Genomic DNA, 26373 nt, shown 5'->3' on the forward strand with positions numbered 1-26373 from the left:
CAAGCCGCTCTTGCCCCTTGGAAGTTTATAATCTAAGGGGGTAGCATGGGGAGACACACATGTATGTTGTTGTTCAGCTGTTTTTCAGTCATGTCCGACTCTTTGTGACCCCATTTGGCGATTTTCTTGGTAAAGATACTGGAGTGGTTTGCCATTTCCTTCTTCAGCTCATTTTACAGATGAAACTGAGATAAACAGGGTGAAGTGACTTGCCCAGGGACACACCGCTAGTGAGTGTCTGAAGCTGGATTTGAACTCAGAAAGGTGATTCCAGGCCTGACACTCTATCCACTTTTCTACCTATATAGAAAATCTATTAAAGAAAAGAAAAAAGAAAAGAAAAACTATAGAAAATAAGTACAAGTAATTTCAGGATAGGGGAAATACTAGCAAGTGAGGGAATCCCCAAAGCCCTTCTCTAGCGGTGACACTGGAGCTGAGCCTTGAAGGGAGCTAGGAACTCTATGGGGAGGTGAGGAGGGAGAGCCAGAATATTGTATCCAGAGAACAGTAAGGGGGCCAGTTTGGCTGGACCAGAGAGTGTGAATAATAATGGCCAACATCTACATAGTGCTTACTGTGTGCCAGGCACTGGGATAAACATTTGATAATTATTATTTCATTCCATCCTCACAACAATCCTGTTTATTATCACCCCCATTTTACAGGTGAGGAAACTGAGGCAGGCACAGGTGAAGTGACTTGCTTAGGGTTACAGAGCTAGTAAGTGTCTGAGGTTCGATTTGAACTCAGGTCTTCCTGACTCCAGGTCCAGCTACCTAGTATAGATTACATACATTATATATGACAACAATAACAATAATATAAAAAACATAATAGCTTACATTTCTATAGTGCTTTATGGTTTACAAAGTGCCTTGCACAGATTATCCCATTTGATCCTCACAATAGCCCTGAGAGATAGGGGGCATTATTATTATTAGCATTAGCATTTTACAGATGGGGAAACTGAGGCATACAGAAGTGAAGTGACTTGTCCAGGGTTATGCAACTAGTAAACTTCTTCGAGATTCTACATCTTGCCCTCTATCCATAGCATCATCTAACTCCATAATAAATATTGGTTGGTTAATTCCCCACAACATCAACAATTCTCCAAGGTCACCCAAAGCCAGGTCCTCTTACTCCAGACTGACCATGCACCTCATACCTCCCTTCCTCCTAGTGATGTGAGACTACGACATGGAATGCCCAGAACCAGACAGCTCAGCTCTAGCACCTACTGGTACATGAAACCTTTAGCCCTATGGTCCAGCATGGCGAAAGCTGAGCTTAAGTCTGGAGACCTGAGTTCGAATCCCAACATTTCTCCTGACTTCCTAACTGGCTGACCTTGGGCAGGTTGCTACCCATCTGTGAGCCTCAGTTTCCTCACCTGTCACACGAGGATGCTAAAGACTTGGGTTTTTGACTTCACAGGTAGTTCCAAGGCTCAGATGCAGTTAATGGTTGTAAAGGATTTTTAGGTAGTCGCTAAACTTGGCCTGTTATGACGTGGGGTGGAGGGGAGAGGAGGAGAAGGAGAGAGGTTCTCCTGGGAGGCTGGGCCTGGGTCCTGGATGGAGGCCTCTGGTTTACCCTTCAGTATTCCCCTGCGGCGGCGCCAGGGCTGTGTCTTGGGAGAGATTGACTAATTAGGGTGGGTTTTTTTTTTTTTTTATGTTTTCCAGCCTCAGTGAGAGTTTTTTCATGGTGAAAGGCGCTGCTCTCTTCCTGCAGCAGGGTAACAGTCCACAAGGACCGCGGAGTCTCCAGCAGCCCCACAAGCACGCAGGTAAGGACAGGTTCAGCCCAGATCTCTTCCCTGGCTCATTCCCCTGCCTCCCCACATGTAAAGAAGATGCTGATCCCTCCCACAGGTTGTGGGATCCTAGCTCAGAGGCTGCCTGCTCCAACGACCCACAGAGCCCAGACGAGCCAGCTCTATGTCCCTTGTCCAGGGTCACACAGGAAGTATCAGAAGCCAAATCTGAACTCGGATCTTCCAGGTCCATTTCTCTCCCTATTGCCTTGCCTCAGCATCCGCAATAATGACACCAAATTAGACAAAGGTCTTGTGATGCAATGACCCTGTGATTTGACCAAGGTCACTGACTTTTTTTTTTTTTTACATATAAGGTATTTTATTTTCTCCGTTACATGTAAAGATAGTTCTCAACTTTTGTTTTTACAAGCTTTACAATTTCAGATTTTTCTCCCTCCTCCCTCCCCTAGACAGCAGGTAATCTGATATAGGTTATATCTATATATCTATTTACATATACATATATATAGATATATATCTATACACACACATATATATATATATACATAATAACATTAATCCTATTTCTGCATTAGTCCTGTTATAAGAGAAAAAATCAGAGCAATGATGAAAAACCTCAAAATAGAAAAAAACAACAGCACCAAAAACAAAAGAAATAGTATGGTTCATTCAGCATCTATACTCCACAGTTCTTTTTTTTTTTTCCTTGGATTTGGAGATCCTCTTCTATCATGAGTTCCCTGGAACTCTTCTGTACCATTGCATTGGTGACAAGAATATAGTCCATCACAGTAGATCAACACTCAATGTTGATGATACTGGGTCACTGACTTTTAATCTGCCTTCTTTCTACTGCAGCACAAAACAACCAGGAGAAATATTTAAGTGGCCCAGTAGGTAGAGTGCAGGACCTAGAGTCAGGAAGTTCTGAGTTCAAATCCAACCTCAGACACTGACTAGCTGTGTTACCTTGGGCAAATCATTTCACCTCTGTCTGCCTCAGTTTCCTCATCTGTAAAATGAAGATAATAATAGCAATACCTACCCAGGATTGTTCTGAGGATCAACATTTATAAAATGTTTTGTAAACATAAAAGGTTAAATAAATGCCATCTTTAATATTTAATCTTGATGTCAGGAAAAATCTCCTAGTAGAACTGTTGTCCCCAAGTGTAACAGGCTATCTTTGGGGGGGAGGGAGGGTCACCCTTTCAAGAATACCATAGGGGCAGCTAGGTGGCACAGTGGATAGAGCACCGGCCTTGGAGCCAGGAGTACCTGAGTTCAAATCCGGCCTCAAACACTTAACACTTGCTAGCTGTGTGACCCTGGGCAAGTCACTTAACCCCAATTGCCTCACTTTTTAAAAAAAAATGCCGTAGTGGGGATTTTACTGTGGTACATGTAACCTCTAAGGTCCTTTCCTCTTTTGTGAGCAACAACTGAAAATGGCCAGAAGCTTGGAATCCATAGGCCTGTGAGTGATTCCCTTCTCTACCTTTGACTGAAGGAACCAAGGGTCAACTCAATTGCTGGAAAGAGGGCCAGAGACCCCCAGGGTGCATGTCCCCAAGGGATCCTAGTGGTGGTGTGGTGCACAGAGCAGAGCTCTGAATGCCTGATGCTTAGCAAACACCTCCAAATAACAAAGGCTGAGTGTGGGGACCAACCTTGGGCTGGGATTGCCATCTGTCAGCACTTCCATAAATCAGCCAACCCCAATTGCCCAATTTTATCCATATGGAAAATATCCCTTGTGTGAAACCACTTGTCAGGCGGGGGGCAGGCAGAGGTGGACGGTTCATGTTTAGTTTTTATCTCACTCCATCCTAGAATTTCTTGCCATCATTAATCACTTAACCTGAATGTATAAGTTTTAGGGTGGAGGTAAGGCTGGGGCCTAGCTCTGAATAAGGGAGACATGAAGCCATTTGCTTATGGTCACTAGGGGATACCTACAGGTGAACCAGCATTGGCATAGTAGCAAGACTGCTGCATCTGGAGTCAGGAAGGCCTGACTTCAACTCCTACCCACTTGATGTTCCTCAAAGGCCCATTCTAGCCTTCTTTTTTGTTTTTTTGTTTTGTTTTGTTTTTTGGTGAGGCAATTGGTGTTAAGTGACTTGCCCAGGGTCACACAGCTAGTAAGTGTCAAGTGTCTGAGGCCAAATTTGAGCTGGGGTCCTCCTGAATCCATGGCCGATGCTCTATCCACTTCACCACCTAGCTACCCCCATTCTAGCCTTCTTAATCTATGATCCTAAGCCTTATGATTCTGGGAGCTATCATCCCAAGATAATGTCATTGCACTGTGAGCCCTTGTAGCATGCTCATTTTCCACATGTTTCCTTTGAAGCAACTGTATGAACTCAAGAGATGACATAGCAGAGTAGGTAGAGGGCACAAGACTTGGAGTCTGGAGGACTTGGGTTCCAATCCTGCCACAGCCACTTACAAGGCTGGACAAATCACTTAATTTCTTTGAGCCTCATTTTCCTTGTCTGCAAGATGGGAGAGGACTTTGGACTTGGTCTATAAGATCCCTTCTAACTCTAAATCCATAGTCCTATGATTCCTATTCTTACATACCTTGGAGTACTTTGAACCTCTTTATACTTATACAGTGGAGCATGAATATTGTTCTGTGTGCCTTCTTGCCCTGACATCTATATCATCTACATATACATGTATGTGACTTCATTCATTTGTGTATTTACATATACACATACATACATATATACATGTGTATACATGTAAACTTCATCAAGACTTTTGGAACACATATATACTTATCTATGTATGTATTTCAATATATGGGGGGGCAAGGGGTGTCTTTGTGTGCAGGCTATCTCCAAAGTCAAAATTGAGCTTTAATTCCTAATTAATGATAATAGCTAACATTTATATAGTGCCTACTATGTGCCAGGCAGTGTGTCAAGCACTTCACAATTCTTATCTCACTTGATCCTTACAACAATCCTGGGAGAGTATGCTGCTTTTATTATCCTCATTTTATTTATTTATTTGTTTGTTTGTTTGTTTATTGGGGGGGGGCAAGATATGGGTTAAGTGACTTGCCCAAGGTCACACAGCTAGTAAGTGTCAGGTGTCTGAGGCCGGATTTGAACTCAGGTCCTCCTGAATCCAGGGCCGGTGCTCTATCCATTGCGACACCTATCTGCCCCCATTCACATTTTAGAGATGAGGAAACTGAGGCAGAGTTAAATGACTTGCCCAGGGTCACACAGTTCCTACATGTCTGAGGTCAGATTTGAACTCAGGAAGATGAGTCTTCCTGACTCCAGACCCAGCGCTCTATGCAATATGGTGCTCCCTAGCTACCCACTAGAGATACAAAGACAAAGCTAAAAATAACCCCAGCCCTGGGGGAGCTGACTTTCTCCTGGAGGGGATTCAGCCTACACACACACACACACACACACACACACACACACACACACAGTAGGATCATTGATTTACAATTAGAAGGGCCATCAAGTCCAGTCCCCTCATTTGAGGAAACTGAAGCCCAAAGACATGAATGACTTGTCCAGGGTCATAAAAGTAATGAGTGGGACAGTCAAGAGTACAGCTGAAGTTCTGCCTGCTCTGACGAGGAGGGAGAAAGCTACCAGAGAAATCAGAGAAGACTCCCCATAGGAGGCAGCACATGTGTGCCAAGGCTTGGAGGAAGCTGGGGACATTCTCGGATGGAGAGCCCTCCAGGAAGGGACAGATGACAGGCCTAGGCTCTCTTCTCCCACTGGACTACTTCACTTGGTGATCTCATCAGCTCCCATGGATTTAATTACCAGCCCTACGCTGATGATTCTCAAAATCTATCTGTCCTGACCCAATCTCTCTGCTGACCTCCAATCTCACATCTCCAGTGGCCTTTCAGATGGACATCCATTCATCTTAAAATTGACACGTCCAAAACAGAACTTATTATTTCCCCCCAATCCCTCCCCTCTCCTACCTTCTCTGTTACTGTCCAGGGCACCACCATGCTCCCAACTCCTCAGACTCACAACCCAGGAGACACCTTGGATTCCTCATTCTCTCTCACTCCCATATTCAGTCTTTTGCCAAGGTCCTGTCAGTTTCACCTGTGCAATATCTCTCATCAATTTCACAGCTACAGCTTTTGTTAATTTCACCTCAGCAGCATCTTTCAAACATACCCCCTTCTTTATTCTAACACTACACTCACTCTTTTAGGGGCAACTAGGTGGCAAAGTGGATAGAGCATTGGCTCTGAAGTTAGAAGGACCTGAGTTCAAATCTCACCTCAGATACTTGCTAGCTGTGCGACCCTGGTCAAGTCACTTAACCCCAATTGCCTTAAGCATCCAGGGCCATCTCCTGTGGTCCTGATATATATCTTGTCACCGGACCCAGATGTCTCTGGAGGAGAGAGTGAGGTTGGTGACCTTGCACAACCTTGCCTCACTTAAATCCAATTCACTGCCAATTCACTTCCCAATGTCATGGTCCTCTTCAAGAATGAAGAACAAACAACAGTGCCTTCTCTGGTGCAGGCCTTTATCACCTCACACCTGGATTATTGAAACAGCTGCTAGGGAATCTGCTGCCTCAAGTCTCTCCCCATTCCAATTCTGTAATCCAATGAGAATTTCAAGCCGTGTGTTGGCTTCTCTGGAAAGATGTGATGAGTTTGGGGGCCCAGCATTTAGGCATTAAGGAACGCTTGGGGGGGGGGGTGGAAATAATACCTAAAATGGGCCTTGAAGGGTAGGGAGGATTTAAACAGGTGAGGCCTCAATGGTGTATGGGAAAGAGCGCTGAATATGGAATCAGGAGACCTTGATGTTAAACCCACCTCTGCCCCTTAACTGGCTGCAGTGTGAACCCCAGCTTCCTCATCTTTAGAATGAGGATGGTAACACCATCTGTGCCATACCTCTGAGGGTGATGAAAAGTGCTTTGTAAAAAGGAAGATAATTAGAATCCTAGTTAGAGGCAGAGATGGTGATTGGAGGCAATGATAGGTTGACATTCCAGGTCTAGGGGATGGCTATGAGATCATTCTCTCATCTGTGGCCCTTATAAGACTTTCTGTCTTTCTAAACCCTCTTTCTGTGGGTCCCACAGGTGACTTACCCCAGCATCTTCAAGTAATGATCAACCTTCTTCGATGTGAAGATAGAATCAAACTGGTAAGAAGACATAATTGAGTGGTGAGCAGGGGTCCCAGCTTGGCAGGGCAGCTGAGTCCCTTGGGGGGTGTTGATCTGAGCCACTGGGGTGGGAGGGGTTGTCCACAAGTGGCAGAAGTAAAAACAAAAAGATATCCAATAAGACTTAAATTAAATTAAAATCTGATTAAAGTGGGGATTTACTCATTTTGATGGAAAAGAAACTGAAATGGATGGATGGATGCATGGATGCATGGATGGATGCGTGCATGGATGCGTGGGTGGATGCGTGGGTGGATGCGTGGATGGATGCGTGGATGCATGGATGGATGCGATAGGCAGATGGTTGAAATATTCATTAATGACTTACTACGTACTGAGCACATTATCAAGTGCTGTAGTTTCAAACAAGAAAAAAGTCCCAAATGTTCCCTGTTCTCAAGGTGCTCACACTCTAATTGAGTGAGATTAATGCATGAGGGGAGGTCTGATGGAGGAGAATGGCAAGGTCCCAAAGTCTTTTTTTTATTATTATTATTTTTATTTTATTTTATTGCTGGGCAATGAGGGTTAAGTGACTTGCCCAGGGTCACACAGCTAGTATGTGTCAAGTGTCTGAGGTCAGACTTGAACTCAGGTCCTCCTGAATCCAGGGCCATTGCTGTATCTACCACGCCACCTAGCTGCCCCCCCAAAGTCTTAATTAAGTATCCATGAGGTAGATGGCAAGACCCAGGAGTTCTTTGTGTATGTTGTAGTTTCTGCCCTGCCGAGCAAGGAACCTGGAGGGGATTGGCTGATTGATTGGCTGCCATCTTGGGAAAGAGAGAGTGGACTAATGATTGGAGTTGAGCAAGGATTCTGGGGTCCTTCTGCCAGGGGTAAAGAATAGGACATCAGTGTCCGATCAGAAGGGAAAAGGGGATTGACAGGAAGTTTTGAGGTGGGGTCTTGGAGGCCTGGGTAAGTGAGAGGACAGTGTTGGTTGGTGCTAAACTCTAGTTGGGATCTTCCATGTGCCTCTGGATGAGTTCTGGAATAGCTTGGAGCAGGGAAAGAAGATGGGAACCTCAATTACTTATTATTCTGAGCTCTTTAACATGAAGATCCAGTAGGAGCATTGAAAGAACATGTTGGCACTACTGAGAACAATGTAAAATGAAATGAGCCTGAGATCATAGAACTTAAGAACCGAGAGAGAGTCCTTAGAACAGGAAACATCAGAGCTGGGGGAAGGGCTTAGAACAGGGAATGTCAAAGCTAGGAGGGGCCTTAGAACTCGGAATGTCAGAGCTAGGAGGCACCCTGAAAGAAGGAATGTCAGGGCTGGGAAGGGCCTTAGAACAAGGAATGTCGGGTAGCTAGGTGGCTCAGTGGATGAAACACTGGCCCTACATTCAGGAGGACCTGAGTTCAAATCTGGCCTCAGACATTTGACACTAGTTGTGTGACCCTGGGCAAGTCACTTGACCCTCATTGCCCCGCCAAAAAAAAAAAAAGAACAAGAAATATCAGAGCTGGGGAAGGCCTTAGAACAGTGAGTGTCAAAGCTGGGAGGGACTTAAGAACAGGGAATATTAGAACTGCAGTGGGAGAGGAGATTAGAGCAGAGAATTCTGTGGTTCAAAGAAGACTTAGAAATTATGTACTCTAGAATTTCCCAAATTGTTTTCCTTGGAACCCATGTGTTTTAGTGTTACCATTATTTTCCTAACTGAAATACTAAGTTTGAAATCATATCTGCATTATTCAGCATTGTTGTCCTGGGCTGCCACATTTCTCCCCTTGGCAAAGAGATCAATTGTTGGCTCACTAAAGTTGTTTTTACACTCTCTTGTTTGCTTCATTAGGGCATTTGTTTCTTTCTGTGAAACTTTTGTATGATATTATGTCAATGTCCTTTCCTTTATCCATTTCTCATTTTTTGTCACCAGCAACTTGTTTAAATAGGTCAGCTCGTAGTCACTTTAATGGAATGGTATAAAATGGGCTTAGTTTGCATTCTTTTGGTCTCAAGCCTCCCTAACCCCTTTATTTTATACTTTCAAGGCACTCTAGACCACTATTTATGGGATCCATCAGCCTGCTAGATGGATCACTGGATAGAGCACTGGTCCTGGGGTCAGATCCCATCTCGGACACTTGCTAGCACTGCGACTGTTCACAAGCCATTTAATTTCTGGTTGCCTCAGCCTGTAAAATGGAGATAATAATAGCACCCTAGGATTGTCGTAAGGATCAAATGAGATATTATTAAGTACTTAGGACAGTACCAGGCACAATAATAAATACTTAATAAGTTCTTGTTCCCTTTACCCTTTCCCTCCTTCCATCTTCAATACTTCCATACTCTTCAAGCATAAAAATGTTTGGTGGCCAAATTACTCTGAAAAACATTGCTCTAATCCAAATCTCTTTATTTTCTAGGTGGGTAAACTGAGGCCCCCAAGTTTAGATAATAAGTCTTTTGAGTCAAGTCTGCATCCTAGGACTCCTGTTTACTGTTTGTTTTTTTAGACTCTATTCAATTATAATCTCCACTCCTTGAATTTCCTATGAACTTCCAATTCACAAATCTGTGAAATGGAAAAAAAAAAAAAGGAGAGAAACAAAGCAAAGTTTGTTCATTTTCCCCAAGGGCCTAGCAAGGAACTTTGCTTATTCTGCAGAGCTTAATAATGGTGGGTGGGTGGATGGATGGATAAATTAATTTTCCTCATTCCATATAAGATTTTATAGAAGGAAATGATACCTCCTAGTTAGTGATTTCCCTTTCTTAGTATTTTATTATTTTCCAGTTACATATAAAGATAGTTTCCAACATTTGTTTTCATAGGATTTTTAGTTCCAAATTTTTCTCCCACCCTTCCTTCCCTCCCTCCTCCCCAAGACAGAAAGCAATCTAATATAGGTTATATATGTACAATCACATTAAACATATTTCTGCATTAGTCATATTGTGAAAGAAGAGTCAGAGCACAAGGGGAAAACCTCAAAAAAGAAGGGGAAAAAAAAACAGTCCAAAAGTAGAAACAGTATGGTTCAATCTGCATTCATAAACCACAGTTCTTTTTTCTGGATGTTGAGAACATTTTCTGTTATGAAGTTCTTTGAAATTGTTTTGGACCATTGCATTGCTAAAAAGAGTCAAGTCCATCACCATCATTCATCACATAATGTGGCTGTTACTGTATACAATTTTCTCCTGGTTCTGCTCCTCTCAGTCAGCATCAGTTCATGTAAGTCCTTCCAGGTTTCTCTGAACTCCTCCTGCTCATCATTATTTTTCACATTGATTTTTTAAAACTTTGTGTTCTAAATTTTCTTCTCCCCTCCCTCCTCATCCCTCCCTATGAAATCCAGCAATTCAATTTAAGTCATACATGTGCAGTTATGTAAAACATGATTCCACCCTTCTTAAATAATTATTTCTATATTTATAGGATGGGAGACCCAGAGATGGATGGGACCTCAGAGGCTATTTAGTATAAGTTTTTCATTCTGCAGATGAGGAACATTAAATGACTTACCCAGAGTCACACAGTTAGTAGATATAAAAGGCATGATTTGAACCCTGGTTAGAAGCAGTGGCTTTCCCCACCAATCCACATTGTGTCCTTACTTCTCTGTTTCATTTTATGCCTCCCTAGTAGGGCATAAGTTTCTCAAGGGCAGGGATTGCTTTGGTTATGTCTTGGTGTCTCCAGACCCTAACACAGTCAGCATTTAATAAATTCTACTTAAATCGAATGTTGTATGTTGTAGACCCTAGTAAAATGTAAGCTCCCAGAGGGCAGGCATTATCTTCCTTTTGTCTTTGTGTCTCCAGCTCCTAGCAGAGTCCCCAGCTTAGTCACTTCTTCTTGGATTGGTTTACATCATATCTTGGGCCTCTACCAAAGACAATGACCAAGTCATTGCTTCCTTGCAGGCAGTGCGCCTGGAGAGCGCGTGGACGGACCGTGTCAGGTACATGGTGGTGGTGTACAGCAGCGGGCGCCAGGACACGGAGGAGAATGTCCTGCTGGGAGTGGACTTTTCCAGCAAGGAGAGGTGTGTTTTGTTGGGATGGAGCAGACAAATTGGAGGGAGGGATGCCATAGCAAGGTTTGTTTTGAGTATCTTTAGCAGGGGCTCTTTTTTTTTTTTTTTTTTTGGTGAGGCAATTGAGGTTAAGTGACTTGCCCAGGGTCACACAGCTACTAAGTGTTAAGTGTCTGAGGTCGGATTTGAACTCAGGTCCTCCTGAATCCAGGGCCGGTGCTCTATCCTAGCAGGGACTCTTAACACCCATGGATACCTTCCTAGAAGTCCGTGAATTGGGGTTTGTTTTTTAAAATATTTTGGTAACTATGCTTTAATAGAATTGGTTTCCTTTTATAATTTTATATTATGTTGTTTTGTATTATATCATATCATATCATGTATTTTAAAACATCATTTGGGGAATAGGCTTCATCAGATACTGGCCAAGGGGTCCAGAACACACCAAAAAATTTGTGGATAAGTTACAGATGTCGGAGCATTGAGGAAGTTAGGGAGACAGGGAGCTAGACAGACAGCCTGGTTACAGAGCTCCCCATTTGAAAGGCACTGCTGCTGAAGAAGAGCCTCCCCTAGGGCACCCCCTTCAGGAGTGATCCCCCAGTCTTTATTTGGACATCATAGTTTTAGAGTAGGAAGGGACCTCAGGGACTGTCTAGTTCAACCCTCTCACTTTACACATGAGGAAATCGAGGATCAGCACATGCAGGGTAAATACGAGGTAATTTTGGAGCAATCAGGAAAGGTCTCGTGTATGAGATAACCTAGGAACTGAGCTAAGTTTGACAGTAAGCCCAGTGGAAATGAGGAGGGCATTTATTTCTGGCATGGGGTGCATCCGGAGATGGGCGATGGAATATTGTGTGTGAAGGTTGGGTTGGTTGGACCATAGAACAGGTGAAATGGAGCAGCCGGGGGAAGCCATAGTACACAGAGTGCCACACCTAGAGTCGGGAAGAATTGAGTTCAAATCCAACCTCAGATACTTACTAGCTGTGTGACCCTGGGCAAGTCATTTAACCTACATTTGCCTCAGTTTCCTCAGCTGTACAATGGGGATCATAAGAGAATCTACCTCCCCCGATTATTGTGAGGACCAAATGAGATAATAATAAAGGACCTAGCACAGTGCCTGACACATAGCTAATGCTATGTAAATGTTATTGTTGTTCAGTTGTTTTTCAGTCAATGTCCAACTCTCCATGACTCCATCTGGGGTTTTCTTGGCAAAGATACTGAAGGGATTTGCCATTTCCTTCTCTGCCTCATTTTACAGATGAGGAAACTGAGGCAAACAGGGTAAAGTGACTTGCCCAGGGATACATAGCTAGTAAGTGTCTCAGGGCAGATTTGAACTCAGGTCTTCCTGACTCCAAGTCCAGCACTCTCGCCACTGTGCCACCTAGTTGCCCATACATAACTGTTGTTATTGTTGTTGTCATTTGTATTATTAGCTAATGAGAATGCAAAGGTAAGTCCGAGCCAAATGACGAAAGGCTTTAAATGCCAAATGGAAGTATCTCCAGTGATAAGGAGCCCCTGGAGTTAACTGAATGGGGTGAGACCTAATCAGATGTGTGTTTGAGCACTTTAGCAGCTGGGTGGAGCCCCTGGGGATGGTAGGAAATTTTCCCTGACATCACGCCTAAATCTATCTCATAATTTCCACCCATTGTTACTTTTTTCCCACTGGCCAGGCAGAGCAAAGCTAATCCCTCTTACATTTTGTTGTTGTTCAGTTGTGTCTGACTCCTTTTGACCCCATTTAGGGTTTTCTTGGCAATGATACTAGAGTGGTTTGCCATTTCCTTCTACAGCTCATTTTACAGATGAAGAAACCGAGGCAAATGGGGTGAAGTGACTTGCCCAGGGTCACTCAGCTAGTATGTGTCTCTGGCTGAATTTGAAATGAGGTCTTCCGGACTCCAGGCCCCGTGCTCTATCCACTGAGCCACCTGGAAATCCTGCTAATCCCTCATAAATACTTAAAGAGAGAACTACATTTGGAGTCAGAGAACCTGGGTTTGAATCCTGACTCTGCTATCACTTTGAGTGATATGGTGCCTCAGTTTTCTCAACTATAAAATGCGATTTGGATTCAGTAACCCCATGGGTCCCTTCTCACTCCAGATCCTGCGATCCCTTCGATTCCTTTTCTTTCTTTCCCCTACATACTCAGTTGCTCCAGCTGATCTTGGGATGGCATGGATTCAAATCCTCTCACCTTCCTGGGGAGGCAGTGTGGGTCCAGTGGAGGGATACCTAAAGTTGAAATCACAAGACCTAAGTTCAAATCTCACCTGCTACTTACTGCCTGTCTGTCCTTGACACATCCCTTCTCAGTTTCCTCATCTGTAAAATGGGGGTAATAACGATAATAACTTCCCACCAGGACTATTGTGAGGATCGGATGAGTGTAAGATACTTGACTGTGGAGATCACAGGATTTAGAACTGAAAAGGGCAAGTCTCTTAGTCTCTCTCCAGCCTCAGATTCTCCTTGGTCATATGAGGAGTTTGGACTCTGGTCTCTAAGCTCCCTTGTCTGGACTCCGGTGAATGGAGGGGATACTTACTGTTCAGTAAAGCTGGGAAGGAAGCCAGCTCTCTAAGGGCCCCTCTGACCCACCTGGATTTGAATCCCAGCTTGGCCACTGTGTGACCTTGGACCAGTCACAGACATGTGGCCTTCCTCACTTGTAAAAGGAGAGGGGTTGGGCATCTCCTAAGTCCCTTCTGGCTTGGATCTAAATGCTGCGATTCTGTTGATCTCTTGATCCTTCAGGATGTTGAGGCTGAAATGCTGTCTCCTAGCCCAGAGTCTGGTTTGGTTAGACTCTGCCTGCCGGAGGCAGGGAGTCAAGGGGAGGCCACATTCCTTGGCAGGTACCTGGGAGCCAGATTTCAGTTTCCCTTGTCCCAGCGGGACCTTCTCTGTGCTGGTGTGAAGTTAGTCTCTGGGGAGCCCATTAAAAGATACCCAGGATAGAAGACCCAGATGCCCACGGGATGTCAGCACCACTCCCAGGCATGGCCACATAGTCCTCTTAGAAGATGAGTTTTTCCATACCCATCATCCGAGGAGGCTTGGTGACTTAGAAAATAGCAACAAAAATAACAAAAAGCTACCCAGGTGGTGCCGGGAGCTTCCACAGCTGGGTATCATCTCCCCATTGGTCGAGAGCCTCCATATGGGACAGCAGAACCAAACCAGGAATGCAGGCTGTGAGAGCTGGAGCTTCCCAAACAGGGCGCCAGGTTCCTGGGCTAGGCCAGGGCTGTGTGCCAGAGAACCCTGCTCAGGTGCTGAACCCTGTGGCACTTAACCCGATGTAGGACACCTCCTGAAACTGAAGCCTGGGGACAAGGGGAAGGTTATGTGACTGACTTGGCTTGAGCTGCCTCTGTCCAAAGTGCTAGGCATCGGGCACAGAAGCCATCTCAGTTCAGGAGGGAAGAGAAGGAAATAAGCATTTATGGGGTACCTACTGTGTACCAGGCACTGTGCTAAGCACTTTTTACAGATATTATCTCCTTGGATCCTCACAGCAACCCTGGGAAGGAGGTGCTGTTATGATCCTCATTTTGTAGTTGAAGAAATTGAGGCAAACAGAGGTTGAGTGACTTGCCCAAGGTCACACAGCTAATATATGTCTGAGGTTGGATTTTTAACTCAGGCCTTCCTGACTTCCAGGTCTACTGCTGTAGCCACTGTTGCCACCATGAGGTCTGAGGGGCCTTAGAACAGGGGATGTCAGAGCTGGGAGGGGCCTCAGAATAAGGAATGTCAGAGCTGGGAGGGCCCTTAGAACAGGGGATGTCAGGGCTGGGAGGGGCCTTGGAACAAGGACAATTCTGACATGGGTTCAAATCCTGTCTCTGACACTTTTTTGCTGTCACCAGAGGCATATTATTTAACCCTCTTGAGCCTCAGCTTCCTCCCCTGCAAAATGAAGGGGTTGCAGTTGGCCCCTAAAGTCCCTTCTACCTCCAAATCTAGGATTTTAACAGTAAAATTACTTTAATCTATCCATAAGTTGACAAGTATTTATTTAACCCTCCTGTATGCCGGGCACCATGCTTGTTGCTAGAAAAACAGACAAAATTGAGCAGTTCCTGCTTTCAGGGTGCTTACATCCTCTCATGGGAGACAACCACACACACACACATACACATGCATAATATACATGAAAAAAATGCCAGGTACATTTTTTATCTTCGCTACACTAGCAGCTGTGGGCAATTAAGAGACCCCTTATGTAGGAAATGATGTTGGAGCTGAGCTTTGAAGGACACCAGGCACTGTAAGAAGAGAAGAGAGGAGCAAGTGCGTTCCAGATCTCTTCTGGTTCTAGGTCTAGGATACTGAGACTTGCCTTTGTCCTTGTGGTTCCATACTGAGTGACTGGGACCATTGGGTGTTTTATTCTTTTCCCATATGAGTGTGGAAGGCTGGTTGGAGGGCTGAGGTGTGGGAATGGTGCAAGGACATGAGACCCTCTGTAACCCCTTTTCCCTGCCTGCTCTTTCCAACAGCACGAGCTGCACCATCGGGATGGTGCTTCGTCTGTGGAGTGACACCAAGATACATCTTGATGGTGATGGGTGAGTGTGGGTGAAAGTGGCTCCTTTGAGGAGTGGGGCTGGAGAGCCTGGGGTGGGACCGGAGCCCCTGTATGAAGAACCTGTCACCTCTCCTTCCATCCCTTGCATGGGGGGTCTGTCACAGAGCCCCTTGTGGCTTTGGAATTGTAGCCTCTGAGGTGGGAGGGACCTCAGAGATATCTAGTCCAGCCTGTCCCTGAACAGGGACCCTCTGGACAAAGTTTCCCACAAATGGCCATCCTGACTCCGTTTAAAGACCTCCAGCTTGGGGCAACTTACCACAAAACCACAGAAATGAATGATGTAACTGGCATTCAGTGGGGCAGAAATTTGTTGGGCACGGGGTGAGGCTGGGCTCCACTTGGACCCTCATACAATGGGGTTCAGTTACGGAAGAACTTCCTTAGAAAATGGAACCTAAAGGCATAGCCTGGTGGGTTTCAGAATGAGATCATTTTTAAAGGAAGGGAGGGAAGGTGGAAAGAGAAGGAGGATGAATAGAGTCACAGAATGTGGGATCAGAAGGAACCTTTGGAAGGGTAGGCATAGAATGTCAGAGCTGTGAAGGCCTTAGAACAGGGGGATGTCAGGGCTGGGAGGGGCCTTAGAACAGGAATGTCAGGGCTGGGGGGGGATCTTAGAACAGGGAATGTCAGGGCTGGGAGGGGCCTTAGAACAGGGAATGTCAGGGCTGGGAGGGGCCTTAGAACAAGGGATGTCAGAGCTGGGAGGGCCCTTTGTGGTCATCCAGTACAAACTCCTCTTCATATATGGAAGCCCCTTCCCCAGAAGCCCGTCTTACCTAACTCCCACATCCTACTGGAAGGCGGGTCTTCCATATCCAAAACCCAGGTGCTCTTCCCACCTGTGGACTGTAGTTCCTCTTCAGTTCTGTCCATTCCCAGGGCACTGGAGAGGTCCCTACCCTTGCAGCCACACCTCTGGCATTGCCCCATCCCAGCAGCAGGCAGGTTGGTCTGGCACCTACAGGGGAACCACACCCCGGCCCCAGCCCCAGCCTCATTTGTTTAGAGAGTATAGATTTCCCATGTATAGCGAGTTTATTTTTCTTTCTTTTTCTCAGTGGATTCAGTGTGAGCACAGCTGGAAGAATGCATGTCTTTAAGCCGGTGTCTGTCCAGGCCATGTGGTGAGTGCACATTCCCCTGGGCTGATGGCAGAAACCTGGGGAAGAAGCATCATTTACACCAACCCCCACCATAAGCTGGCTCAACTCTCCTGGGTGGCCATTGAAGTTCAGGGTTGTCAGTCTAGCAAGCCAGACTTTGTGCAGTGGTTTTTTATTTAGTGGCTGTCAGAGGCTTCCCTTTCCACATACCCATAGCATCCTAACAAGAAATGAGCTGGGAGAACCTTAGAAACATGGAATGTCAGAGGTGGAAGGGATCCTAGAACAGGGAATGTCAGAACTAGGAGGGACCTTAGAACAGGGAATGTCAGAGCTGGGATGAGGCCTTAGGACAGGGAATAATCAGGGCTGGGAAGGGCCTTACTGAATGTTATTTCTAGAAATGAACCTTTTAAGGTCTGTTTAGGGGGCAGCTAGGTGGTGTAGTGGATAGAGCACCGGCCCTGGAGTCAGGGGGACCTGAGTTCAAATCCAGCCTCAGACACTTAACACTTACTAGCTGTGTGACCCTGGCAAGTAAGTCACTTAACCCCAATTGCCTTCATCAAAAAAAAAAAAAGAAAGAAAGGTCTCTTTAGTCCAGTTCTTTAATGTTCACATAGAGAAAAGTTGGCCTGCATCAGTGAATAGATCTAGATCCTTCGAGTCAAATCCTACCTCAGAAGCTTACTAGCTGTATGACCCTGGTCAGGTCACTAAACACTGTCAACCTCAGTTTCTTCATGTGTACAATGAGATGGCTTTTGCTAGCTTCTAAGGTCCTTTTAGCCCTACATCTATGATCCAATTAAAGTGAGACCCTTGGGGAGGATCCAAAAGTCACGCGGATATTTGGGTCCATCTTTGGCAGTGCCCACAGGCCCACATCTGGCTGCAGCACATCATACATCTGTGTCCAGGAGTCCCATCCCATTTCTGTCCTTACTCCAGTGTCACATTCTTTTGTTCTTAATATCATTTTCCTCACACCCACTTAGGAAATTCCAGGCACTGGGGCTTCCCAGCCTCCTTGAACATGCACAACAAAAGTGACCAAGCCAACCCATGAGATTCTCCGTGTGGCTTCCTCTCCATCCGACAGCCTCTCTCTCTTTGGTCCCAGCCTGCACCCTCTCCATCGGTCTGAGAATGGAAGTGGGGCTTTTGTAGGTTAGGAATCCATCATGGCGGCCCCGTGTGGTTGATGTGTTCACAATAATGACAGCTTCAGAAGCCAGTCTCACTCCTGCAGTTTTTCTAAGCTAAAACCGTCGTGTGAAAAAAGATAAAAGAATCTGAGGTCAGAGGTCCTAGAATGAGAGCTGCAAGGAATCTGAGAGGCCATCTGGCCCAACCCCCACTTTGAACAGAGGTTAATAATTTGCCCGAGGTCACCCAGGCAGTAAATAGCGGACTGACCCAGGTACTTTGGCTCCAGATCCAGGGCTATGGATGGCCTTCTGTGCTGACCTTGTGTCCCAGAGCACAGTGGGACTGCAGTCCCACTTTAATCTAGCTTTGTGTTTCCATGACATTGCAAGCTTCCCGTCCACAGCCGTGGGAAGTGGGCATATTATTCTCATTCGATAGATTAGCAAAGTCAGGCTCAGTGCTCACACAGCTAATATGTGTTGAATGAATGAATGGACAGGAATGAAAAAACAAACCACTTATTAAGTGCTAGCATGTGGGGACAAGCAAACAAAAGGTAGTGCCTGGGGGGGCAGCTAGGTGCACAGTGGGATAGAGCGCCAGCCCTGGATTCAGGAGGACCTGAGTTCAAATCTGGCCTCAGACATTTGACACTTACTGGCTGTGTGACCCTGAGCAAGTCACTTAACCCCCAATTTCCTCACCAAAAAAACCCAAAAAGGTAGTGCCTGGCCTCTGAGAGCTTCCATTCCCATAGGGGAAGCCAGCCCATAAAGGGGAATGGTGTTTGGGGACAGGGAAGTCAGAGGGAATGATGATTGGAGGACAATGCGTTGACACTTTACCCAGGAATGGCTGTATGGATTTGGTTACTGTTCTCCAATGGTCAGTCAGCAGGCATTTATTAAGTGCTTGCTGTATGTCAGGTATTTCCTACACACGGGGATACAAAGGAGTTTTTTTAATAGACCAGGGAAGGTTGGGGTGGCAGCAGGGCATGGAGATGGCCTGGAGGGGATGTGACCTGAAACCAGGCCCAAGAGAGGGCAGAATATTCACTCTCTGAGCTCAGGCTCACAGGGGTTTGCACTTGCCCAACTTCTGGTAGGCACATGTCAGTCTCATTCTTCAGACTCCAAGACCACAGCCCTTCCCATTATACCACGCTGCCTCTCCTTGGGGGAGGGTGCATGAAGGGTTCCCATCTGTATCTGGAGCTTAACGTCCGTGTCTGTGTGCACGTGGGGACTGGCTGCTCTGCCCCAGTAATAACTACGGTCTGTCCTGCCTCCTCATGGTCCCTCCAAAGCCTTGAACACAGGGAGGGATAACATTTGTCTTTGCTTCTCCTCCGTCTCAATACAGTGCCTAGGACACTGCAGAGTGTAACCTCCCTGAAGGCAGGGAATGTCTGACGTTGCTTTTGCCTCTTTTGTGCCTCTTTCATTGGCTGGCATGTGGAAGAAAGTAAACTCCATGAAGCTAGGTGGCACTGCAGTGGATGGAGTGCTGGGCCTAGAGTCAGGAGATTCATCTCCCTGAGTTCAAATCCAGCCTCAGACACTTCCTAGCTGTGTGACCGTGGACAAATCACTTCACCCTGTTGACCTCAGTTTCCTTATCTGTCCAATGAATTGGAGAAGGAAATGGCAAACCCCTCCAGTATCTGCCAAGAAAACCCAAATGGGTCACAAAGAGTCCGACATGACGAAAAACAACTGAACAACAAAAGCTCCATGAAGGGGGGTGGTGGTATCATGTTTATGTTTTGCATCTGGAATGCCTAGCACAGAATACCTCACATAATCAGTGCTTAATATTATTATTATTTATTATATTATTAATAATAATAATAATAATAATGAATGAGCTTTTTGGGCTGAGTTAAATCAAAGAAGCAAAATCCCCGAGGTTCACCCATCTTTCCTGTGCTGGCAAAACCAGAAACCCCGCCTCTTAGAAGGATACTCCCAGAAGCCCTTGTCCATTGCTAGGTCTCACCCTCCTCTCTCTCTGCCTGCAGGTCCGCCCTCCAGATTCTGCACAAGGCCTGTGAGGTGGCCCGGAGACACAACTACTCCCTGGCGGCATGGCCCTGGTGTGGGCCACCTACTACGAGAGCTGTTATCGGCTCTGACCAGAGCTGCATCAATGAGTGGAATGCCATGCAGGACCTGAGTCACGAGGCCCCGACTCCCCTGCCCTCTTTGTGGACAAGTAGGTGCCAAGGTCCCCTCTTCTTCACCCTCTGATGCTAACTGGGCCAGTCTGACCACATGCCATAAAGGGATTAAATGAGCCAATCTAGCCAGAACATGGAATGAAAAGTTGTAGGCTCAGGCGGACCTTAGAATTTATGAATTCTAGAAAATCAGCTATAGAAAGGACCCCAGAAATGGACACAATATTAGTGCCAGGAGGGACCTTGGATCAGGGAATGTCGAGGTCATGGGAGGGCCTTAGAACAGAGTAATGTCAGATCTGTGAGGGACCTTTAGAACAGGGAATGTCAGAGCTGGGAGGGGCCTTAGAAACAGGGAATGTCAGAGATGGGAGAACAGGGAATATCAGAACTGGGCGGAGCCTTAGATAGGGGATGTCAGAAGGGGGAGAACAGGGGATGTCCAAACTGGGAAGGGCCTTAGAACAGGGGATGTGAGAGCTGGGAGGGTGATGTGCCCAGGTCATACAGGTGGTTAATGGCAGAGTCAAGTCCAGGAATCCAAGTTTCCTGGACTCCCAGACCATTGGCTTGCCAGGCACCTCACCTTCCCACCCCTACCTGGTCGCCGCCCCCCTCAGCCTCGTATCTCTCAGCTGCTCCAACCTGGTTTTCCAAAAGAATCTCTTTTTCTAGGATGCCATCTCTGACATGGCCTGCCACCATGTTTGTTTGGGATGCCAGGTTCCTCCCCTTTCTTTGTTCCCCATTCAGGGCCTCTTGGTTCTTCCCAATATCTTTGAGGGGCTTTTCCAAAGACGCAGCCTGTGCTCTGACCTCTGCCCCACTCCCTTCCTGTTAAAAAGTCCCAGCCGCTCTGACCAAAGCATCACAGGCAGGGTCACAGGCACTCCTTAGAAGACTTTGGTCGGTGCCTGATTCCACAGTGCCCCCACCCACGATTTCCTCAGTGTTCTTTGTCCCTAGGCCAACGGAAGGGGGAAGAACGGAGCGCCTCATCAAAGCCAAGCTCCGAAGCACATGATGAGTCAGGACTTGGAAAAACGTGACCTCCAAAGAAGTAAGAGGATAAGCATCCTGGCTGCAGGTTTCCATGGTGCCCCACAGTCCACAGATTTCTACAATTCATCAGAAAGAAGTATCTCTATTCCCATTTTACAGATGGAAAAACTGAGGTTCAGAGGGAGGACATGACTAGCTGCATCACAGGACTAAGAAATAGGAGAGTTAGGTTTGTAGAAATGAGAACACAGACAGAATCAACAGAGTTGGAGAGGATCCCAAGGCTCCTTCAAACTATACTCGAAAAAGTCACCCCTTCTAGAACATGCACCTGACAAGTGGTCATCCTTCAGGTATCCAGCCACTCCCTCCCAGCCAGCCACCCATTCCCCTTTTGGGCAGCTTTAGTTGTTGGGAAGTTTCTCTTGATATCAAACCTCACTTTGCCCCTTTGCAACTTTAGTCACTTGATAAGCATTTATTAAGTGCTTGTATATATAAGGCCCTTCACTAAGTGCCAGGGATACAAAGAAAGGTAAAAGATAGTTCCAGTTCTCAAGGATCCCACAGCTATTGTACATATAAGATATACAGGGGGTCTCAAGTGTCTTGGTGTGATTTTGTTTTGTTTTGTTTTGTTTTTTTAGTGAGGCAATTGGGGTTAAGTGACTTGCCCAGGGTCACACAACTAGTAAGTGTTAAGTGTCTGAGGCCGGATTTGAACTTAGGTCCTCCTAACTCCAGGGCCAGTGCTCTATCCACTGCACCACCTAGCTGCCCCCATCTTGGTGTGATTTTAAGCTTAATAAAGCCTGGGATCTGTGAAATAGTTTTAAAAATATTTTGATAAGTGCATTTCCATGTAATTGGTTTCCTTGATAATCCTGCGTATTTTGTTTCATGCATTTAAAAATATGAAACTGAGCAGGGCTTCATAGGTTTCACCAAAATGCCAGGATTGTCTGATTGCAAGGGTTAAGGATCCCTTATCCAATCCAATGCTTTCATTTTACAGAGCGGCTTAGTGATGACTTGTATTGAGTTTCTAGTTCAGTAGAATCCCCCTCCCCAATTTTTTCAGATAAGAAAATTTGAAATCCTCCCCTCTCAAATACTTCACTCATCTTGTATCACTCCATCAATCCGTAAACATTTATCATTTACCGTGGGCCAGGCACTGTGCTAAGCCCTGGGAATATAAAAAAGAGGCAGAAGACAATCACTGCCCTCAAGGGACTTACAATCTAATGGGGAGACAACAAATATTGTTTTATTGTTTGTTCGTTGTTTTCAGTTATGTCCAACTTTTTGTGACCCCATCTGGGGTTTTCTTGGCAAAGAGACTAAAGTGGTTGACCATTTCTCAAGTCATTTGACAGATGAGGAAACTGAGGCAAGCAGGTGAAGTGGCTTGCCCAGGGTCACACAGTTAGAAAGTTTCTGAGGCCAGATTTGAACCAGGAAGATGAATCTTCTTGACTGCAGGCCAGCACTCTGTGCCAACTATGGACCACCTAGCTTCTCCTTCCACACAAACAAGCTATATCCTGTTCTTAGGTGGGAGCCGCAAAGAAGCAGATGTAGATTTTATACAGAGAGAACAAACTACTTTACAATTAGACCTGGTCAGAGTAGGATGAATTACTCCTCGAGGTAGTGAGCTCCTCATCACTTGAGATATCAAACAAAGGCTGGTTGACCCACTTGTCAAGGATATTGTCATGGGGATTCTTTTTTTTTTCCCGGGGGATAGGGGGGGTGTCTGATTTGGACAAGGTGATACTGGAGGTGTTCCCTCCAGCTCTGAAATCTTGTCCTGGAAAAAGACCTGTGACCATCTGGTGTCAAGAATTTACCGAGCTTAAAAAAAAGAAAGAAAGAATAATTTGCCAAGCTATCTTGCTGCAGAAGCCTGGTGTGCCATGCCATCTGACTAAGGGTTCCTTGAGAAAAATGTTATTCTGGTGTTCTTTTCCCCTCTTAAAAAAATCACATAGGAATCCAAAAATAACAAGAAATTTTTTTTTGCCTGTGTGAAAATGGGTTTAATTTCCTTCAGTTTTTTACATCTCTTCTTGTTTTTGGTTTTTTTAGTGAGGCAATTGGGGTTAAGTGACTTGCCCAGGGTCACACAGCTAGTAAGTGTTAAGTGATCTTCACAGCAACCCTGGGAAGTAGATGCTATTTTTATCCCCATTTTACAGATGAGAAAATTGAAGCAGACAGAAGTGAAGTGATTTGCTCAGGGTCACATAGCTAGTGAGTGTCTGAGGGAGGTTTTGAACTCAGGTTCTCCTGACTCTAAATCTAGCACTCTGCCACCTAGCTACCTCCTATTAAGCACCTATTGTATGCCAGGGAAGCTAGGTGGTGCAGTGGATAAAACAGTGGGCCTGGAGTTGGGAAGACTTGCAACACCTAAAATGAATTCCCACATACAAAATGTCCACAACAGATTATCAATCCCTCTCTCTCTATCCCACTTTTCTTTCTTTGCAGTATTATAATGCTGAAGTATCTCAGTATTTTTTTTTTTTTTTGGTGAGGCAATTGGGGTTAAGTGACTTGTCCAGGGTCACACAACTAGTGTCAAGTGTCTGAGGCAGGATCCAAACTCAGGTCCTCCTGACTCCAGGGCCGGTGCTCTATCCACTGCGCCACCTAGCTGCCCCTGAAGTATCTCAGTATTATTGTTGTTTGTCCTTCATTCTCAAAGAGGAGGACCATGACATCAGGGTGATGTCATGACTTGCACTTAATTGGATTTAAGTGAGGGAGGGCTGTGCAAATTCACCAGCCTCACTTTCTCTTCCGGAACCATCTGGCCCTAGATGTTTAAGGCAATTGGGGTTAAGTGACTTGCCCAGGGGTCACATAGCTAGTAATTGTCTGAGGTCAGATTTGAACTCAGGTCCTCCAAACTACAGGGCCAATGTTCTATCCACTGCACCAATTATAGTCAGCATATAAATCACTGATATAGTATATATCAGTGTGTGTGTGTGTGTGTGTGTGTGATCACATACTTGGGGTATTACTATTTTGATGACTTCTGTTATTATACTCTGTTCAGCTCACCTTCCAAAAAGAATCTTTCAATCCGCAATTCCACCAACATTGTATGAGTTTCCCTACTTCTCCACAACATCCCCTTCCCTCCGGCTTTGAGTTTTGTTACTTCTGCTTATTCTTGACAATATAATGGGTGCCAAATGATACCTCTGTATCGTTTTCATTTATATTTCTCTAACTACTAGTGAGGTTGGACACTTACTTGGTCAAATGTTTGTGTTTAATATTGTGTACTCTTTCATCAGTTTTCTGCCCATATTCTTTGGTTGCGTGTTACCCTTAAAAATGTATCAGTTCCTTATAAATTGGATGTTGGGTTCTCATCCTTTATGATGCTACAATAGTATCAATAATTCACCTTTTCCATGGTGCTATAAGGCTTTTATAAGCTGTCTTCCTCATAATATGACTTTTGACAGAAGCAGTATAAGAAATATTTCCCCCATTTTATATTTGAAACTAAAATGACTTGCCCAAAGTCATAGGACTAGTAAATAAGCCAGATCTGAAGCCTAGGGCTTCTATTTCTTTAAAGAGGGTTTTGTTATTGAATCTGTATAAGTCTTAGATGTGCCTGGGTATATTGTCTCCCATATATTTCCAAGGTTTTTTGTTTTTGTTGTTTGGCAGAGCAGTGAGGGTTAAGTGACTTGCCCAGGGTCACACAGCTAGTGTCAAGTGTCTGAGGCTGGATTTGAATTCAGATCCTCCTAAATCCAGGGCCAGTGCTTTATCCCGCTATGTCCCCAATTTCCATGCATTTTGTAGCTATCTCCTTATGTTTTTCTGGATTTTCTCATTGGTATATAGAGAGGCTATTGATTTGACCAGAGTGGGGGTGGGTTGGGGGACTTTATCCTACTTTGTTGGAATTATACATTTCTTTTTCAGTTACTTTCTTTGTTGATTCTCTGGGGTTTTCTAAGCTTAAAGCATCAAGTCATCAGCAAATACAGATAATTTTGTCTCCTGTTTGCCTATTTTTATGCCTTTCATTTTTTCTCCTTGTCTTATTGCTATTGCTACCATTTCAAGACTATATGGGGGCAGCTAGGTAGCGCAGTGGATAGAGCACCGGCCCTGGATTCAGAAGGACCTGAGTTCAAATCTGGCCTCAGACACTTAACAATTACTAGGTGTGTGACCCTAGGCAAGTCATTTAACCCCAATTGCCTCACCCAAAAAAAAAAAAGAGAGAGAATGAAGACTATATGGAGGTATTCTTCTTTTACTCCTGCATTTACTGAGAAATCCACTTCTGTTTCCCTCTCATATAATGCTAGCTTTTTAATTCCAAATCTAGGGTCCTTTCCTCTGTATCTGGCTGCCTCAGTGTCAGTTTACTAAACAATTTAGGTCATTTCTAGTTCTTTGCAATTACATATTATACATATTTCATAAATATTAACATATATTAATGTATATTAATAGTATAACAGATACAACACTATATTGTTTTTTGGTTTTTTGTTTTGTTTTGTTTTTTTGGGTGAGGCAATTGGGGTTGAGTAACTTGCCCAGGGTCACACAGCTAGTAAGTGTTAAGTGTCTGAGGCTGGATTCGAACTCAGGTCCTCCTGAGTCTAGCGCCGGTGCTCTATCCACTGTGCCACCTAGCTGCCCCATATGTTTTGGGGTTTTTTGGTGAGGCAATTGGGGTTAAGTAACTAGCCCAGGGTCACACAGCTAGTAATTGTGAAGTGTCTAAGACCGGATTTGAACTCAGGTCTTCCTGAATCCAGGCTGGTGCTCCATCCACTACACCACCCCTAGCTGCCCCTCCCATATGTTTTTAATAGATGGTGTGTTTTTTTTCTGATGATGATATATTTAATGTAGGTACCTTGGTGGTTTTTTTGCTTTGTTTTTAAGTTGTAGGATGTGGTGACCCATGCCCTGTAATCATTGCTTCTGGGGGAGGGCTGAGGCTGGTCAATCACTTGAATTTCACTGGGCTAAGCCAGTCAGATGTTCCCTCTGTCTGGCACCAATATGGAGAGCTCCTTGAAGCCAGGTACCACTAGACTGCTAAAGGAAGAGATAACCAGCTCAATTGGAAATAGTAGGTCAGAGTTTGAATGCCAATCAGTGGTGGCATCACACCTATGAGTGGCTTCTGAATTTCCAGCCTAAGTGAGATACAGTTAAGCAAAACCAGAAGCAATATGTCATAGTGTATCAAGGGTCTGTCTCTAGGTTTGTTCCAGTCAAGTCATTTAGCTTCTCAGTGACCCAGGCATTGA

The 26373-nt window shown here is 45.1% G+C and overlaps 1 protein-coding gene across 1 annotated transcript in view; it reads left to right on the forward strand.

Annotated features, from left to right (window-relative positions):
* The window catches only part of SSH1 (slingshot protein phosphatase 1), a 94630-nt gene that overhangs the window by 44172 nt on the left and 24085 nt on the right, over positions 1–26373 (forward strand). Inside the window, 10 exon segments of the mRNA XM_043977922.1 lie at positions 1692–1795; positions 6902–6966; positions 10877–10998; positions 15525–15593; positions 16678–16743; positions 19898–19950; positions 19953–19999; positions 20001–20046; positions 20049–20091; positions 21023–21116. Of these exon segments, the coding sequence (XP_043833857.1) occupies positions 1692–1795; positions 6902–6966; positions 10877–10998; positions 15525–15593; positions 16678–16743; positions 19898–19950; positions 19953–19999; positions 20001–20046; positions 20049–20091; positions 21023–21116 (709 nt within the window).

The sequence above is a fragment of the Dromiciops gliroides genome, chromosome 1 (genome assembly GCF_019393635.1).
Source record: "Dromiciops gliroides isolate mDroGli1 chromosome 1, mDroGli1.pri, whole genome shotgun sequence".
NCBI lineage: Eukaryota > Metazoa > Chordata > Mammalia > Microbiotheria > Microbiotheriidae > Dromiciops > Dromiciops gliroides.